Source organism: Microcebus murinus, chromosome 8 (assembly GCF_040939455.1).
Source record: "Microcebus murinus isolate Inina chromosome 8, M.murinus_Inina_mat1.0, whole genome shotgun sequence".
Lineage (NCBI taxonomy): Eukaryota > Metazoa > Chordata > Mammalia > Primates > Cheirogaleidae > Microcebus > Microcebus murinus.
In genome coordinates this window covers 12,363,875-12,383,642 of record NC_134111.1, presented here as the reverse complement: position 1 = coordinate 12,383,642, position 19,768 = coordinate 12,363,875, and the positions used below count along the sequence as shown (strand labels likewise).

The window sequence follows — 19,768 nt, the reverse complement described above, 5'->3', positions numbered from 1 at the left end:
CAATTTTTTAATGTTGGTCACATTTTTTAAAATTAAACACTCCATGCATGCCTCCATCCTCCCCCCCCCAAAAAAAAGATGATTACTAGCTAGCCATATTGCAATTTCTTTAGGATTTTTTTTTAACTTTCAATATTTTTTTTTTAGTTTCAAAAGTCATTTTCTTATTTTTTTAATTTCACAAAAATTTACAAGGTACAAGTGTTTTTTGTTACATGGATGAATTGTATAATGCTTAAGTCAGGGATTTCATTGTGTCCATGACCAGAATAGTGTACATTGTATCAGATAGGTACATATTTATCAATCATTCGGCTCCTGGACTCCTGGAGGGTCAATGGGTGAGCTCTGGGAATTTATAAACTTCTGTTTTTCAAACTGCAATCAATCCGTTAATAATGTAGTAGGATTAATTTGAATGCATAGTAATCAGTATTTTTAATAGACTAAGTACAGAATAATTTAAGATGTAACTGAAGGAAAAATATCACAGTAAAATGCAAGAGTAAAAGTAAGGCATTGCTTTATGAAATGTTACATTTACGTGTGTATGTGTAACAAGTCACATGCAAAGTGTTTCTGGAGAAAGTGGTCAAACAAGTTTGGAAATGCATATATATATAATCATATGTATATAATTTAGGTTTTCTTCAATTTTCAAATACACTTGTCCTTCTGTATCCAAGGGGGATTTGTTCCAGGACTCCCTTCAACTACCCAAATCCAAGGATGCTCAAGTCCCTTGTATAATATTTGCATATAACCTACACACATCATCTCCAGATGATTTATAATACCTAATACAATGTAAATGCTAAGTGAACTGTATTATTCTTTACGGTAGTATTGCTTTGAGTGTTTGAGGGTTGTTACTGAATATTTTCAATCAATCAATCAATCAGTTGGTTGAATTCAGGGATGAGGAACTGCATACAAGGAGGACCAATGGCAATCCTGGATTCAAAGCCGTAGAACATAAAAATGAAGACTTGCTAAGGCTGCCTTCCTCTGATTCTTTCCTCAGTCTACCTCCAGGGTGTGAACTAAAATAAAATCTTAAGGCTTCCACCACCCCCACCACCACCCCTACCCCCCCACACACACACACACATACCAGCTGACTGAATGGACCCCTTCTTGGCCAAGAGGATATCCTAAAACTAAATTGCCTGCCCTTCTTAGAGATATCCTTTGTAACCCATTAACAGGCCTAAGGGTGCAATACAAACCTGCAGGTCCTCATTTTACACAACAAATATGTCTGGTGGCTTGTCTCAGATTAACAGACCTCCTTGTCCTAAAACATTCCAGGCCTTTAGACAAAGCTTCAGGTCTTTATAACCAATTGCAAGTCAAATAATCTTTAAACCCACCTATAACATGTAAGCCTCCGCTTCGAGATGGCCCGCTTTTTCCGGCCAAACCAATGTATGTATTGATGTATGACTTTACCTGTAACCCCTGTCTCCCTGAAATGTATAAAAGCAAACTGTAACCCAGCCACAGGGAGTCCACTTGCCCAAGGCTCTTGGGCGTGACTCCGAGCCATGGTCCTCAAATTTGGCTCAAAATAAAGCTCCTTAAATTATTTTACAGAGTTTGTCTTCTTTTCCGCGGACAAGAGGAAGCTTAAACTCTGAAAACTCTCAAACCGCCCCAATGCGCCGCCAGCTCTGGCACAAGGTGAATCCAGTGCAGGGGTTGACCTCCGCTACCCTAGGGGGCGCTGCGCACAATTGGATCGCCAAAGGTACTACAGTGCGCGGGCTGGAGTGATTTCCGCCCTGGAAGCATTTCCGTTCCGCCAGGCTCTGGCGTTCCTCTGACACATTTCCGGTTAGCTGAGCTGCGCACGTTGGGCAGCAAAGGAAGTAACGTCAACCCGGAGAGCAGAGGTTCCGTGTGGTGGCGCCGAGGTCTAGGGACGCTTTTCCAACATGTCTCATCTGCCGATGAAACTCCTGCGCAAGAAGATCGAGAAGCGGAACCTCAAGTTGCGGCAGCGAAACCTAAAGCTGCAGGGTAGGATGCGCTGAGTCTCGCGGCGGCTGAGGCGGTCCTCGCGCGGGCCGAGCGCGCTCGGGCGGCCGGCAGGGTGGTTTGGGAGTCCCCGCGGCCGCGGGGTGGCGGAGGCAGCTCTCCCCGGAGCACGTGTGACTGCGGAGAGTGAAAAGGCAGCCTGGCGCTACGCACTCGCCGCTTGGCGCCGGAACTGCCCCTGACCTTTTGGGGATCAGTTTCTCTCTACGGGGTCAGAGCAGGAGGCCCCTGCGTTCTCTTCCAGGCTTCCGGCAGGGCTTCCAACTAAACCTGCCTTTTGCATTTTCGCCTACACATTCTAACTCCCTCAGCACCTTCAGGTCACACCTCACACCCACCACCCCCTCCCTGTGACCGATCAGACACGTGGAACGTTCCCATGGCCACGCACCTTTCACATCATTTGTTTCACTTCTGTATTTCTTTCCCAGAAAGTTCGTGTCACTTTTCGTTGAGCTTTAGTGATACTGTTGCTGCTTTTACCCATCTCCACGCTCTTGATCCTATACCTCTTCCTCGTTTTCAGCTGGGAAGTGTCTTCTGCATAGGTTGAAACGCAAAGCTTCTCTGCCCAGTATTTCCGTCACTCTCAACTTTAGGTTTTAAATTACTTAAGAGCTTCTACATATTTGTGTCCTGCACGGTGACTTAAATGAAAATGATTTTACATGAATGTTACTTTTCTTAGATACCTCGTTTGCAGTCCCAGTTTTCTGACAGTGGGCCACAGATGTTGAAGTAATTGTGTCTAAAGTTTCCTTATATTTCGGATTCCTATAGCATAATAGTACAGCATTACTATTTCTTGACATAGGTATTGATAATTTGAGCAAAAGATGGTGTCATATTTTATCTTTTTCTACTTTATATATGTAAACAGGAAAACTTTTGTAAAGATAGTCTCAGGTACAGTCAAGGGTCCCCTAATGAGAGGGATGTGTTCTGAGAAATGCATATAAATGATTTCATTGTGTGAAAATCGTAGAGTATACTTACACAAACCTGAATGATACATCTTATACACATCTAGGCTGTGTGGTATAGCCTATTGCTGCCAAGCTACAACTCTGCATAGCATGTTGCCATACTGAATACTGCAGGCAGTTGTAACAAAATGGTAAACACTTGTATAGCTAAACATAGAAAAGGTACAGTAAAACTACTACCATATAAAAGATAAAAATGGTACACCTGTGTAGGGCACTTACCATGAAAGGAGCTTGTAAGACTGGAAGTTGCTCTGCAAGAGTCAGTGAGTGGTGAGTAAGTGAAGATCTAGAACATTACTGTGCATTACTATAGATTTTATAAATACTATACACTTAGGGTACACTAGGTTTATAAAATGTTTTTCTTCAGTAGTAAATTAAGTTTAGCTTACTGTAACTTTTACTTTATAAGTTTTTTAATTTTTTTAACTTTAACTCTTGCAATAATAACATAATGGCTTAAAACACTGTGTAGCTGTACAGAACTATTTTCTTTATATCCTTATTCTATAAGCTCTTTTTATTTTTAAAATTTGTTATCTTTTTTTACTTTTAAACTGTTTCTTAAAACCTAAAACACAAACACACATTAGCATAGGCCTATACAGGGTCAGGATCATCAGTATCACTGTCTTCCACCTCCACATCTTTCCCCCTGGAATGTTTTTCTGGGGCAATAACACGCATGGAGCTGTCATCTCCTATGATTACAATGCCATTTTCTGAATTACGTCCTGAAGGATCTACCTGAAGCTATTTTACAGTTAACTTTTTTTATATGTATAATTAGAAAGGGGTACACTCTAAGATAAGAATAAAACTTAAAATATAGTAAGCACATAAACCAGTAACATAGTTGTTTAGTATCATTACCAAGTATCAGAGACTATAGTATATGCTACACTTCGTGTGTATATTTTTATATGTGTAATACTGTATACAACTGTCATCACACTAGGTTTGTTTATATCAGCATCACCACAAATACATGAGTAATGCATTGCCCTGTGACATTGCTAATGCTGTAATGGCACGACTCCATTATAATCCTATGGGACCACTATCATATGTGGTCCATTGTTGACCAAAATGTTGTTATGCAGCACTTGACTGCATTTTTGTGTAATAAATATTGGGATAGCTAAGTGCTTTTATGAACTGAATTTTCAATTCACTACAGTTTAGGGAAGTTGAGATCGAATGTTTGAAAGTCATATGAGAAATAGTAGATTTGTGAATAAGATGTAAATGTCTTTCAATGTATCAATTAGTCATATGTTTACCAAATAATATTAAACTGTTTTATTTTGTAACTGCCATTGTCTGACCCCATCTGTTTAAATATTTGACCTCACTGAAGTTTTTTTGTCCCAGACTCCTTAAAAATAGAGGTATGGTCTTTTGAAATTAAGAAGTCAATATAGCTTTCCCTTTTCCAGCATTTTTCCCTTAAAGGAAACTTTTCTCCTATGGTAGAATACTATAGCATTGCAGATGGTTTTAACAGTGTACATGAAAGAGAAGAAAAAGCTGAGTAGTTTTAGCCCTGGAAGCGATGGAATTTCTTATGTGGGATTTCACTGTTTCTAAGTAAACCTCCTCTTCTTTGTCACAGTGTGTGATATGTTTTTAAACAGGGGCCTTGAATGTGAGCCTATCAGAAATTCAAAATGGAGATATATCTGAAGAAACAACGGGAGGTGGAAAAGTTAAAAAATCCCTGAAACAGTCTATGAAGGCGAGCTTATCAAAAGCTCAAAATGGACACCTGTCTGAAGAAACAGTGGAAAATGTAAAAGTGAAAAAATCCCCCCAGAAATCTACTATCTTAACCAATGGACAAGCAACAATGCAATCTCCCAATTCAGAATCAAAAAAGAAAAAGAAGAAGAAGAAGAGAAAAATGGTAAATGATTCTGGGCCTGGTAGGTATTTTCTTTGAACTCGAGCCATTCAAACATTTTTTCACAGTTAGTTACCATTCCACCTTCCCTCTTATTATTATTGTGTACATGTGACATACAAGAATCCTTTGTGCTCCCCAGTCTGCTGGAAACTAGCCTGGTACCTAAAGGAAGCATTTTATTGGTGGAAAGGGAGAGTGCATTTTAACTTTCTCAAAATATCAAGCAATGTGTCATGTTTTTACATTCTCTAACCTTTGAAGAAAACCTCACATTTAGATAAGACTCCTTTTATTATAGAATTCTAGAAATTTGCTCTTCGGGGCAGTTAGCTGTGCTTTTTATGATAGAACATACTATAGCATAGCATAGGATTACCTGTTTGCTAACAAAATTGGAGAATTTCTAACGCTAAAGAAATCTGGGCTGGTAGTAGAATCTATCTTCCTAGGACTTTCTGTATTAAGGGACTTTGTATTAATGATTTTTTTCATTTGCTTCTTTTTTTGCCCCATTCCTTTTTCCTCCCATAAATTCATCCTTTAAAAGGAGTCTTAGTTGCAATTAGCATTCAATAAACTTCTAGATAAATGGAACAATAATTTCTAAGTGAGTAGAGTGGGCAAGGGCAGAAAGAAGGACTATTTTTTGAAGATGATTAGCTTTGAATAAGTTCGAGTGAAGGAATGAGCATTTTAATTGACATGTACAAGCAGAGATTTTGAGGTAGGGTAGGACAGGGGTCTGGAAACTATCTGGCCTTCCACCTATTTTTGTAAATAAATATTGGGTCACAGTAGTGCCCATTTTATTGTTTTTATGGTGACAGAGACCATATGGCCTGCAAAACCTAAACGTTGCCAAACCCTGAGTTAAGAGTATCCTATTTATGTATCTTATGTGAAATAAGGGTTTCCTTTAGAAAGGAGCTTTGAACTTTTCCAGACATACATGGCTGTCCTCACACAGCCTACTAAAAAAATTTATAGGTTATGAGAAATAGCTGAAACAGAAAGTGAAATAAGATAGGGAAATGCATGAGGATTAGGAATTAATTTTGATTGAAAATAATTGTAATCCTGTTTTAAAATTATCAATGCCTTTACGATTCTCATTCTGATTATTCCCAAAGAAGTGACATTATGTCTGCTCTCAAGCATGAAATCACAGTGCTGGGAGTTTTGATCTTATATGTAAACTTTAAGAACTATTCTAAAGAAAACAAAAGTGATAAGCCCTGGAGAACAGCTAATGCCATCTATGGCTTTTGAACATGTGGAGCCTGCAGAGTTGATTAATTCCTGGAAGGGTGACAGTAGGGTACAGGGAAGAGGCCAGTCCTGGGCTACAAAAGAGTTCTGAGCTCTGGTCTAAGTCAGTGCTGTTCAAACTAGCATCACTAACTGCCACAAATTTCTACAAAAGTCCAGCACGGTAGTTAATCCATTTGACTCAGATTGGAACGTTGAGGAAGGAAATGAGAGGTAGAACTGGAAAGGTAGTTTAGGGCCCCATTATGAAAGCTGTGAATGGAGAAGTGAAGCTAGGAAGCTCCGCCTTTCCTCCCTCGGTACTGACAACCAAGGGGCAGTTCAGTTTATGTCAGCCAGCTAGGTAGATGGGTGTCCTCGCTTTTCATTCCATCTCTAATAACATGAAGAACCTTTGGTTTTTCCATTCATCTTTAGAATAAAACAGCTTTTATGGAAAATTTATGATAACTGGCATGGAAAGAAAAAGCAGTGCTTGTAATGAACTTTTAAGAATTATGTTACTCAGATGTGCTTTTTTTTCCTCAGCAAAATGTATGGAACTTGTGATTAGTATTTTTATGTTGTTTAATTGAACTTCTAAAATTTTCTTTTGTTAAATGAGATGGTATAATAAATTAAGAGCCTAAAAATATTTTGTTGCCAAATTTTTATGTACGCTGGGTTTTTAAATATAACCGAATCTTTTTTTCTTGAAAAAGATTCTTCACAAATTAACTGAGTATGTTAAGCTTTTGAAAATATACCTCTCTGCATCACAAATCTTTTATTTTGTTGATCACACTTGGCATTTTTACTTTAAGGAAAAATTTTTGTGTGTTTTGTCCTTTAAAACCAAAGATGCCAAAAAAGCAAAAACTGAAAACAAAGGGCAGTCTGAAGAAACAAGCGCTGAGGCACAAGAAGAAACAGAAAACAAGGTGGAAAAGCCAGATACTGAGGAGGATGACAGTGAAGTGCCAAGCCTGCCCCTGGGACTGACAGGTAACTTCCAGGAAGTTTTCCAGACATGGCTTCTTAAAAATGTTGTGCTGCTCTTAGAGGATTATAGGATCGAAGGTTCCGTTGTGACTTTGAACTTGGTTGGAAAACAGCCATCAACAAGTATTCTATATGTCTCTTTCTCATCTACTTTATGGTACCTGAGTTATTATTCCCTCTTTTTTTTTCCTTTTCTCCATGCCTAGCACTAAGTATTTATATGCACACAAGCAGCTTCTAGGATCCTTTGTTTCTTTACTTTTTTCTTTTCTAAGGCTCATTCCACTCTGTAAAGGAAAATCATTGGCCCAAAAGTCTGAAAACTAGAGGTTTAATGCGGGCTTAGTTACTAATAAGGAAGGAAGGATGAAGTTAATATCATTGAGGGACGTGTGCCAGGTTAACCTCCTTTGCCCTTTGTTCATTTGTTAAAGTCAAGAGTTTAGACTGGCACTAGCTGCTTGTAACCAGAAATATCTAGGAGTTGAGTTCTTTCTTAAAATATTGAGGCCAGATCTGCTTGGTCAAAACTGGAGAAGTTTTGGCAGTGGTTCTCAAGCAGGTCAGTTTTGCCTCCTAGGTAGAATGACAAAATCATCCCGTTTGCCCAGAACTTCCCCAGATTTAGCACTGAAAGTCCTAAATACAAGGAACCTTCTCTGTCCCAGGTTTACCAAGAAGGTTGGTTATCCTACCCCTAGGAGACGTTTTTGATGATCAGAACTAGGGGGAAGTCTATTGAAATCTAGTGGGTGGAGATCAGGGGTGCTTCATAGAATCTTATAATGCATAGAATACCTCCCCAGACAAAAAATTACCTATCCCCAAATGTCAGTAGTGCCAAGAGAAAGAATCCCTGGTTTACAGTCTGGGCGTGTTGGGGGTGGGGAACTCCCAGGTGATTTTGATTTTGCCTCCTGCTAAGGAAATTACAGCTATATCTGACCCTTCCCAGTTGTCTTTTTAGAGTGAGTTTAACTAGGGTTTTTTTAAACTGACTTTACACTCAGTTTTTGTTTTTGTTTTTTTAATCCTGCCTTGGCATTTTCATTTTGTATAAGTTCCTCGATTATTCCTCCTCTCCACCCCTTATTTTGTTACAGTATAGGCTCTGGACTTTAAATCACACAGCCATCAGCAGTGGAGAAATTTCAAAAGTATGGCATCTTTTTCTTAATATTATTGCATGGGAATGAACTGGGGTTTAGTCTCTTTTTTTTTTACAGTAAGAAGCTCTTCCAAACAAAACTAATTTAGGCAAATATAGCAGTATTTACTTTTTTAAAAAGATAAATTTGCTAATGATAAATTTCTTTTTAGGAGCTTTTGAGGATACTTCATTCACTTCTCTAACTAATCTTGTCAATGAAAACACTCTGAAGGCAATAAAAGAAATGGGCTTTACAAACATGACTGAAATTCAACATAAAAGTATCAGGCCACTTCTGGAAGGCAGGTATGGTTAACACTGATGCTTGGACATTGGTGTCTGTATTTAATGCTAGCAGGTTGTATAGAAAATATCAGCGTATTCTTTTGATTTTGCACTATGTGCTAGGTCTCATATCCAGACTGCGTTAAAGGCTTCAAGTTATTTACTAATGTTTGAAGAAAAGTATTTACATCTGTTCTGTAGCACAATGCTGATGATACCTGCGTAGGTATATAACATGGGTGATTGATTTCATTGATACAGAAGAGAGAAACTTTGTCTTTCTTGTTCATGTGGTAGCCTTAGTACCTAAAATGTATGTATATAGTACATGGTAAATATTTGCTGAATGAGTAGACTAAATGTCTTTTTCTTTCTCTTTTTAATATTTAGGGATCTTCTAGCAGCTGCAAAAACAGGCAGTGGCAAGACCCTGGCTTTTCTTATTCCTGCTGTTGAACTCATTGTTAAGTTAAAGTTCATGCCCAGAAATGGTAAGCTTTTAATCTGCTTGTTTCTGCCATTATTTCACTGGAAGTTTGTTGTAGTTGTTAGGGACTCATGGTGACACCCACAGTTTGACTTAACTGTATATCTTTTTTGTTTGTTTGTTTGTTTCTGTTTTAGGAACCGGAGTCCTTATTCTCTCACCAACTAGAGAACTGGCCATGCAGACTTTCGGCGTTCTTAAGGAGCTGATGACTCACCATGTGCATACATACGGGTTAATAATGGGTGGCAGTAACAGATCTGCTGAAGCACAGAAACTTGCTAATGGGATCAACATCATTGTGGCCACACCAGGCCGTCTCCTAGACCACATGCAGGTCAGAGAACGCTATGATGTAGTGCCTGTTTCCTTGTCTCATGAAACACAAACTTGACAGCTAACAGTTTCTCTTTTCCTTTGTTTTGTTAGAATACCCCAGGGTTTATGTATAAAAATCTACAGTGTCTGGTTATTGATGAGGCTGATCGTATCTTGGATGTTGGGTTTGAAGAGGAATTAAAGCAAATTATTAAACTTCTGCCAAGTAAGTAGGTAGCATCTGCATGTGATTTGCAAAATACCTGTTGAAGGTAGATGAGAGTTTTTCCTATCGAAAACTGTATTAATACCAGAATTTTACCACAACCTAAGTGAAGTAGTTGTGTCAATCAGCCTTAGAAGTGGTTTGGAACATAAGCATCAAACTTAGTAGTAACTTAATATAGTAGTTTTGCCGTTTTAGAGGTTATGATGCAAGTTAAACAGTCCTAACCTAGGTCTCTCTTACCTACTCTTACCTCATCTAACATCTCCCAAGTAGCCATAGATTTGTTGCCTTTTGTGTTGTATTTGACTTGTGCATAGCTTGATTGTAGTACTACAACATTATAAACTGCTTATAACTATAATAAAACCGTAATCACATTTGTTATTTCTCTTTTAATGCTTTATGGTATAATTGACATTATTATGTGTAGACATTTAAAATATACAATTTGATGCTCTTTGACATGTTTACTACTGTGAAACCATCACAAACAAGGAAATAAACACATCCATCACCCTCAAAAGTTTCCTCTTGCCCCTTTGCAGTCCCTCCACCCCAACCCTCCTCACACACATCCATTTCTCTCAGGTGACTGTTGGTGTATTTTCTGCACTGTCGATAAACTTGCATTTTCTAGGGATTTATACCAATGGAATCATACCATATGTAGTTCTTTTTTGGCCTAGTTTCTTTCACTCTGCAAATCTTCTGAGATTCATCCATGCTGTTGCACCAGTAATTCTTTTTATTCTTCAGTAGCATTTCATTGCATGAATATACCAATTTGTTTATCTGTCCGCTGTTGATGGATCTTTCTGCCGCTTACAGTTTGGGGCTATTAAAAATAAAGTTGCTATGAACATTTATCTACAACTCATTGTGGGGGGGGGGGCATATACCTCCTTTTCTCTTGAGTGGAAATGACTGGTGTGTCTTTAACTTTTTTAAAAACCACCAGATGTTTTCCGAAGCAGTTGTGCCATTTTACATTCCCGTCAGCAACATGTTAAAGTTCCAGTTCCTCCCTATTCAGTCTTGAAACTGGGTAGTGTTAGCCCCCAAGTTTGTTCTCTTTCAAAGTTGTTTTGGCTGTTCTTTTGCATTTCTATATGAATTTTAGAATCTGTTTGTCAATTTTTATCCACAAGAAGTCTGGAATTATATTGATCTTACATCCAACAAGATAATTATTCTTGTACTCAGTGATTATTCTGTATAACTTTCCAGATGACCCTCACCTTTTGGGTTTTCTACATAGGCAATCATGTACAGTCATTACAGTTTCACTTCTTTATTAGTATTTTTTCTTGCCTGATTGCCCGGGGCCAGAACCTCCAGTACAATACCAAAACTGAGTGGTAAGAGCGAACATCCTTGATGTCCTGATCTTAGGGGAAAGCATTCAGTTTTTCACCATTAAGTATGTATGAAGTTAGTTGTAGGTTTTATATAGGTGCCCTTTATCAGATTGAGGAAGATCCATTTTGTTCTTAGATTGCAGAGGGTTTCAATCAGCAATAGATGGCCAAATGCCTTTTCTGTGTCTGTTGAAATAATCCAATACTTTTTCTTGAGTTTGTTAATATGGTAAATTATATTGATTGACTTTTCAAATGTTAAGCCTGAATTCCTAGAATAAGTTCTACTTGGTCATGATATGTTGCTGGATTCACTTTGCTAAAATTATGCTAAGAAATTTTGCAGATGTGTTCATGAATTGGTCCATAAATTTTTTTCTTACAATGTCATTGTCAGGTTTATATGTAGGGTAATAGCTGATTTCAAAGAATGGTTGCAAGTAAACTCTCTTTTTTGATTTCCTGGAGAGTTTGGGGGAGAATTGGATCTGATAGAATTTATCAGTGGAATCCCTTTGGGCCTGGAATTTTCTTTACATGAAGGTAAAGGGTTTGGCTGAAGTTTTTTAAATAGATCTAAGGCCATGCAGGTTTCCTGTTTCTTCTTACGTAGTTTATTTTTCAAATAATTTGTCCATTTCATCTAAGTTCTCAAACATATAGACCTAAAGTATTTCATGATATGCACTCTTTACCCTTTATATTTGTAGGCTCACTGCAGTGATACCTCAGCTCCCATTTCTGATCATTCTACCTAGAGTATTTGTAGTTGTGAAGCAATTACAAAAATTCCCTGGAAGATTGAGGTTATTTATATATATGTATGTATATCTGTTTCAGTACGCAGACAAACTATGCTCTTCTCTGCCACACAAACTCGAAAAGTTGAAGACTTGGCAAGGATTTCTCTGAAAAAGGAGCCATTGTATGTTGGTGTTGATGATGATAAAACTAATGCAACAGTGGATGGTCTTGAGCAGGTACTTTTTATCAATAACTTAAACCTGTAATGTCTTAGTGTTTTCATGTACTTTTTTGGAAGATTATCCAGAAAGCAAATGGGTTAATGAACTTTTAATTCAAATACAGATAGTCCTCAACTTATAGTGGTTTGATTTAATAATTTTTGACTTTATGATGATGCAAAAATGATGTGCATTCAGTAAAAACCATACTTCAATAGAGTATTCAGTAAATTATGTGATATACTTTACACTTTATTATAAAGTAGACTTTGTGTTAGATGATTCTGTTCATTTGTAGGTTAATGTAAGTGTCCTGAACACGTTTAAGGTAAGATAGGCTATAATGTATAATGTTCAGTAGGTTAGATGTATTAAATACATTTTCAACTTAAAATATTTTCAATTTACAATGGGTTTATCCACATGGACCCATTGTAAGTGGAGGAGCATCTGTGTAGTGAATTTGGACATTAGATCTAGATACTCTGGGTATACAACGCCATGAACTATGAAAATAGTTTGATCAGCTCTCTTTGTTGATACCATTTGTCACATGGGGGAGAGGGTGTTATTAATAACTGTCAGTTCTAAGTGCAGTTGTAAAATATTTTTAATAATCTCAATAAGATGCAAGGCAAGTTAGGTGATGGAGAGACTGGTTCAGGGTGCATAGCTAGAAAAAGGTAGAAATGAGGTGACAGAGATCCAAACTAAGGTGATTAAAATGAGAACTTCAAGATTGAGTCTTCTTGATTAGTAAAATATTCTCTAACTGGGTGTAATTTAAAGAACCTTTAGTTGGTTGTTTAGTTTTTTACATATTGTAGGGAAGGCATGACATGTTATATGCTATGTTTATCATTGCTCTCCATCAGAGTACATTGGCTATGAAGCTGAAAATACCTGTTTGATTCATTTGTATCTGTTAATTTCAACCATTTCTAGGGATATGTTGTTTGTCCCTCTGAAAAGAGATTCCTGCTGCTCTTTACATTCCTTAAGAAGAACCGAAAGAAGAAACTGATGGTCTTCTTTTCATCTTGTATGTCTGTGAAATACCACTATGAGTTGCTGAACTACATTGATTTGCCTGTCTTGGCCATTCATGTAAGTGATTAAAAATAGCTGATGCTTGTCAAGTCCTATAGCTTATGGGATTGGTGGTACTGCTCTCCTCTAAATGTCATTCTGAGTGGTTTGATCATCACTAGGTAGTGAATCCTGTATGAAGGGACAAGGACTTGTCAGAGGAGTAAGAGACACCATTCTCTTAGAGGGGCCAAGTGGGGAAATAGTACATAAGCCTGCGGTGAGCTTGAAATAAAGTAGGGTAACAACTCCAAGTTGGGGGGTTTGTATAGCTAGGCTTCTTAGAAACAGCCTCAAGGTTCTAGCTCTAATGGATTCTTTTATTTGATTCTAGGGAAGGCAGAAGCAAAATAAGCGTACAACCACATTCTTCCAGTTCTGCAACGCAGATTCGGGGATATTGTTATGTACGGACGTGGCAGCAAGAGGGCTGGATATTCCTGAAGTTGACTGGATTGTTCAGTATGACCCTCCAGATGACCCTAAGGTAACTGGCATCCTTGGGGTGCCTTCAGAATGGCTCCACATCAAGGAGTGTGCTTACTCTCCAGGTTCCCTGGGAAATACCACGTTTCACATTCATAAGGTTTATCCCTATTAGTGACTCTGCAGTATTTCTCTGGTGTTGATAAGTATTTAAAGCTTTACGGGGCTCAAGGGAGGCATACATGGAGGTTTTGGAGGCTTCAGTGGGATTTAAGTTAAGAATGTTAGATCCTTGGAATGATCGGTTAAGAGCAATAGGTGGCTAAAGGAAATAAAATTTGTTTAAGGAGGTATATAAGATTATGTAGTGTATATAGTAAAATGTGGGGTTTTTTAAAGGCGAACGAAGCACACATAATACTCATTTTATTAGATCACACTGTTGATGTGCACATTGTATCCAGCCTTTTTTTAGGCCTTGGTCATTAGCCTTTTAGCCCTTCAGGGATGGTGTGTGCAGGGGGAGTGCTGGCCTGGCTTTGTGGGGGGCCCAGTCCTGTGGGAGGTGCACCATCTCAGTACAGATGTGCTGGTGCACCTCTGTGACCACTGTGTACATATTTGAAGTTCAGTCATGTCACTAATGGGCTCATGGAAGACAGTGCATTAACTCACATATTCTTTCTCTACCAAAGGAATATATTCATCGTGTGGGTAGAACAGCCAGAGGCCTAAATGGAAGAGGGCATGCCTTGCTCATTTTGCGCCCAGAAGAATTGGGTTTCCTTCGTTACTTGAAGCAATCCAAGGTAAAGATCTTTACTTGGAATATCTTAAATTGGAACAGATTCCTCTTGGTGTGCAGGGATTGTTAGCAGGCACTCTTTCTGCGTGTGTCCACAGAGTCTTGAGTCAGGGCAGTGCCATTAAAACAGTTGTTATAGCAGTTAAGCAAGGAAGATTTTATGCACTTCTGGCCAGGAGGTAGGGACAGAAACTACGGTTGTTCAGCAGCACCTCTTGTGTCCTAGTCGCTCCCCTCCTGATCCCTACGGACCTGTTTGTAACTTTGTCTGCTCTTTTTATGTGCCCTCACACCTGGACATCTCTCCTGCTCCCCTTCCTGCAGTCCCTTCATCCTCCTGTCTTTCCATCTTACCTCGTGTGAAGCAGTGGAAATCTCCATTCATCCTGCCCCTTTGCCTCCTTTTGTCCTGCATTTGTCTGCACTCAGCCTTTGATCTTGTTATTACAGTTAGTGCTTTACTATCTCAAGTCTCACACCATGGAAAAAGTAACTTCAACTTTAAACCCATTCTGCTTCCACTGTCTCCAGAATAGGTACTGCCTATTGCCTTTCCTTAGTCTGCCTTTTTGAGAAAATGGTTTATATTTTTCCTGGTTGCCTCCCAGTCTGTCCCCATCCACCCTATTCTGGCTTTGGCCTCCTTCCGTCCTACCAGAACTGAATCCATCAGAATCTAAGTGGCATTTTTATTGCTAGGCCTTGGGAGTGCACATCAGGCCTTCTCTTCTGACACTCGCCTCCTTGTTGGCCTCCCTGGCATAGCCTTGCCAGGTAGGGTTCCTCTACCCTGCAGCTATGTGCAGTTCCCTGAAATTGTTCTATGGCCTGTGCACACTTCCTTCAACATGCTCTGCTTTCAGCCAGCTGCTTTCCCTTCTGGGAAGCCATCTCTGATCTCCCACTCTCCCCCCCGTTCCCACAGCACAGGTGCTCATTAAGTTGTCATTTCACCACTTTGTCTCCCCCATTAGACTATGGGCTCTCTGAGGACAGACTCCAGGACTTGGGTACCTATTTTTTTCCCCTACCCAAGTCTGGCACTATTCCATTTATCTAACAAGTGATGACTGACAACAGAGCTATCTGTAGGAGTTTGTGGTCATCGTGGCCTCTGATGTCACAAACCCCAATCACAGGGCTGTGTGGTATTAGGGCCCTCTTCTGACATGGAGGAAAAGGCAAATGGTCCTCCTAACTAGAAGCTTCAGGCTACTTCATCACTCCAAATAATCAGGATTATAGAGGTTCTTAGAGAAAAGTGTTTCACCAGCTCATTGTCTCTGTTTAATTTCTCACCTTACTTTTCAGAAAGAAAGTACCATTTTCCTAACGCAACAAAGCAAAGAGAGAACTTTTCCATCAAAGTTGGGAGTCTAGAGAAAGCAGATTTTGCCTTCTGTCCTGAGGGATTCCACAGCCTGGTCACCTTCCCTGTCTTCAGTACCTAATAAATAATCAGAATATTGATCATCCTGGTTTACTAATCTTTATACTTTTGTTTTTCTAGGTTCCATTAAGTGAATTTGACTTTTCCTGGTCTAAAATTTCTAACATCCAATCTCAGGTACGTTTTTTTAAATACTCATGAGTAAGAGGGAACCTTATCCCAACACGACCTTTGCAGTGGGCAGTCACTGTCCTCTGTGTCTGCCATGTCATAAAATGGGGGGTTGGACTGTGTGGTCTTTAAGGGTTCTTGCTGTGGTTATCAGGGTCCTGTGCTCTCTTTCTTCTCCCAGGCCACACCCTGCAAGAACTTTGGCATTGTTCTCACTGCAGCAAATAGTACAAAGCCTAGAACAAGTGTATTAGAATACATGTTTTTTAGGGAATGGCTTTGCTCTAGAATGTTTGAAATCTGCTTTTTTATTTTATGAAAACCAAAGTTTCTTTCTATTTCAGCTTGAACAATTGATTGAAAAGAACTACTTTCTTCATAAGTCAGCCCAGGAAGCATATAAGTCGTACATCCGAGCCTATGATTCCCATTCTCTGAAACAGATCTTTAATGTTAATAACCTAAATTTGCCTCAAGTTGCCCTGTCATTTGGTTTCAAGGTGCCTCCATTTGTTGATCTGAGTATCCTTTTCTTTGTTATGAAGTCATCCTGGAACTAGGGAACAAAAGCTTGACAGAGGGGCGTTGGGGTTGGTGGGTGCTCTGGCTGCAGACTGGAGGCCCAGGTGCTCATCCTGGCCAGTGCCTGCTTGTCTGTGCCAGCACGGGACACAGAGGTAGGATGGGGTGAGTGGGGGTTAATAATCAAGATGAGGTTACAGGAACAAGGCAGTTTATGACTTAAGCCTTAAAAAGACAAATTTGTCAGACAGTGAGAGCCAGAGGTAGTTGTGCATTTCTGGCAGAAGCACAGGTAAAGTGGCAGAGCTCAGTGCTGAGGCTGCGCTGTAGGAACAGGATGCTCTGAAGCTGAAGAGAGAATGGGACTTTTCAAAGAGTTTAAGTCCTCTTCGAGCCCTTGTTTTATTACCAAGAAGTGGCAAGTCCAGTAAAAGAAAATAAGTTTTGCTCAAGATAAAAGGCAAAGGGAATACCTCCAGTTGCCTCTGAGGGGACTAGAGAGGACCAAATTTGGGGTCGCCGTTCCCATTGTAGGCCTTGAGTAAATGTCCTTTGTGATGAATACGTGTTGGAGAATACGTGTGAGAAAGGAAGAACAGCTCCACGCCTTGGTCAAACGTACCCTTACCAGCTGCCAACAGAAATGAAAAGCATTTGTTTTGACATTGGTTTTTTTTTTTTTTTTAGTGTGATCTATGAACTTCCTGATTAATATCTTAGCACTTTAATCACTCGTTCTCATGAATTCATTGTGTGGAGGAAAGAATTAATATGACTATCACACTGAACTTGAAAATCACACCTGCTAATTTTAGACCACAATCTTGTGGTCACTGATTTTCTGGAAATACATTGCTGAGGTTCATGCTGTTGAGAGAAGGGTTGGGTAGAGGGACAGTGGTTTACCTGCTGGGTTTTTTTCTCTGTAAATGTTAGATTGGAATTCATTATCTTTGTTGCTTGATTTCCTTAACATTCACCTTCAGATGTGAACAGCAATGAAGGCAAGCATAAAAAGAGAGGGGGTGGTGGTGGATTTGGCTACCAGAAATCCAGGAAAGTTGAGAAGTCCAAAATCTTTAAAAATATTAGCAAGAAATCATCAGACAGAAGACAGTTCTCTCACTGAAGACACAACCTCCTTTCATCTTAAATAGCTTTGTCCTGAAATGGATTTTTCCCCTTGTTCTAACAAAGGAAATTTTGTAGCCTTTAGAATCTGGACTGATCTAACAAGAGTATGAATTGACCTGAGTTGTAAAGACTGAATACTGTTATTTTCAGCAAGTATCTTTTTATTTGGGGGATATAAAACAAATTAATTATCTTGGTTGCCCGAGGGCAAAGCAAGGAATCTTTCTAGACTTTTTTGTGATGGTACAGTATTTTAATTTTAAGTACATAATACACAAATTTCTATCATTGTTTTAATATAATTTTTTATACTATTCCTTCCTGGCTTGTGAAGATTTCTTTGACGTGGATTGCTGTACTAACTTATTGCGGGACCTAGTGTACTAGACAGGTGGTAATGCACAAATCAGTCTCAGTTTATTTTTTGCTTTTAGTTGCTTCTTGGACCTTATTGATATCCGTTGACCCCTGCAGCACCTAAGAAGCACCTTAGGATGAAGATTTCATCACTTTTTATATATTCTTGATTTTAAAACAATGAACCTTTCTCACTTTTTTAAGAGCAAGAAATATGGGTTATTTGTCCTTGTTATTTGAATAGTGTCCCTGGCAGTCATAACATGGGGGAGAGGGGTGAGATTTATGAGCTTCAATTATACCAATATTGGTATAATGCACTGCTGCCCTTCATTTGGTAACCTAGCAAAGACTTGAAAAAAGAAAAAAAAAATAGTGATACTCCAGATTTGTTTATTCCAAGGTGGTTTGGGTTTCGAGAAGCCCTTCCAACTCTGCCGAGAACTTAGAAGCCAAGGCCAGCTATCAGTAGACTTAAAGCCAAGCCATCACGGTGCTCAGCATACATGAATGTTAGTTTCTTTATGAGAAAAATTACCTCTTCCAGACCATGAAACAAAAAATACATCTGCACTGGAAATTGAAAACCAATAGGTCAGAAAAAAACAGCTGTCAGTGATTTAGTCAGATGCATTTTTTTGTTGCAGGAGCACATCCTTTCTCATGTCTTTGATGTAGTAGGTCTGCAGTTCCAGGCCATGGGCCAGTAGGGTCTGTGGCCTGTTAGGAACTGTGGGGCACAGCAGGAGGTGAGTGCCCAGCAAGGGAGCAAAGCATCATCTGTATTGACAGCTGCTTCCCATCACTTGTATTGCCACATAAGCTCTGCCTCCTGCCATTAGATTTTCGGGCCACACACCCTACTGTAAACTGCGCATGTGAGGGATCTAGGTTGTGCTCCTCATGAGAATCTACTGCCTGAACATCTGGGGGAGAGCTGAGGCGGTGATGCTAGTGCTGGGGAGCAGCTGCAAATACAGAGTATCATTAGCAGAGAGGTTTGACTGCACAATTAATGTAATGTGCTTGAATCATCCTGAAACCAACCCCCCTGCCCCCGGTCTGTGGAAAAAGTTGTCTTATGTGACACTGATCCCTGATGCCAAAATGGTTGGGGACTGCTGTTACATAACTACAAAATAGTTCGCATTTCAGACTTAGAACAAAAGTTGCTAGCATTTTGCTTTTGTGCCAGTTACTATTCATAGGGTTCCATTAAATGAGAGTATACTGAGAACATCAAATATAGAGGAAACAGTCTGATAATTAACATTCCAGTAGGATAAAGAACAGTGCTCCCGCTCTGGGCTTGACTGCTGTCACCTTGGCTGTCCTGGGTTTCAAGCCTTGACTGCTGGGCTCCCGGCTTCTTGGATTCCTAATTCATGAATGTCTCCATTATCTTGTTTTTCTTTTCTGTTTCAGAAATAATCATGTTTTTAAAAATATACAAATGGAAGAATATTTAATCACTTAACAGAAGTAAAATATTGTTGATATTTTGGTATATAACCTTCTAATTTTTTTCTGTGCATATTCATATGCATTTTTATTTTTTTATCAAAAGTGAAATCATCCTCTGCCTACTTGTAACCAGCTTGTTTCATAACATGCTATTTTCCTGTGTCATTAAATAATTACATCAATCTTGTGTTTCACTTATGGCTGTGCTTGATTAGCCCTTGTTCAAGATACCTGCTTGTCCCAGACTGTCTCACCCTGTATCAGCGAGTCCAGTGCCCCTACCTGTCTTGTCATTGTTGACCCAGGATGAGTTGGTCTGCAGAGGGTTTGAGAGAGAAGTATGTAAACAGAAGGTGGAAAGGTTGGTCATACCGTAGTACCTTGGCTCATTCCTGGTGCAGTAGTCCCCTCTTACCTGCAGTCTCAGTTACCT

At 39.3% G+C, this 19,768-nt stretch overlaps 1 protein-coding gene across 1 annotated transcript; it reads left to right on the top strand.

The window, feature by feature from the left end:
• Positions 1-1,830: 1,830 nt before the first annotated feature.
• DDX18 (DEAD-box helicase 18) lies at positions 1,831-17,831 on the top strand. The gene is made up of 14 exons (XM_012775611.2): positions 1,831-2,022; positions 4,667-4,954; positions 7,045-7,188; positions 8,506-8,641; positions 9,011-9,111; positions 9,245-9,444; positions 9,537-9,651; positions 11,853-11,992; positions 12,923-13,084; positions 13,401-13,553; positions 14,188-14,301; positions 15,808-15,864; positions 16,203-16,380; positions 17,367-17,831. The coding sequence occupies exons 1-14, from the start codon at positions 1,938-1,940 to the stop codon at positions 17,507-17,509; spliced, it is 2,016 nt and encodes a 671-aa protein (XP_012631065.1). The 5' UTR covers positions 1,831-1,937; the 3' UTR covers positions 17,510-17,831.
• The last annotated feature ends 1,937 nt before the right edge of the window (positions 17,832-19,768 follow it).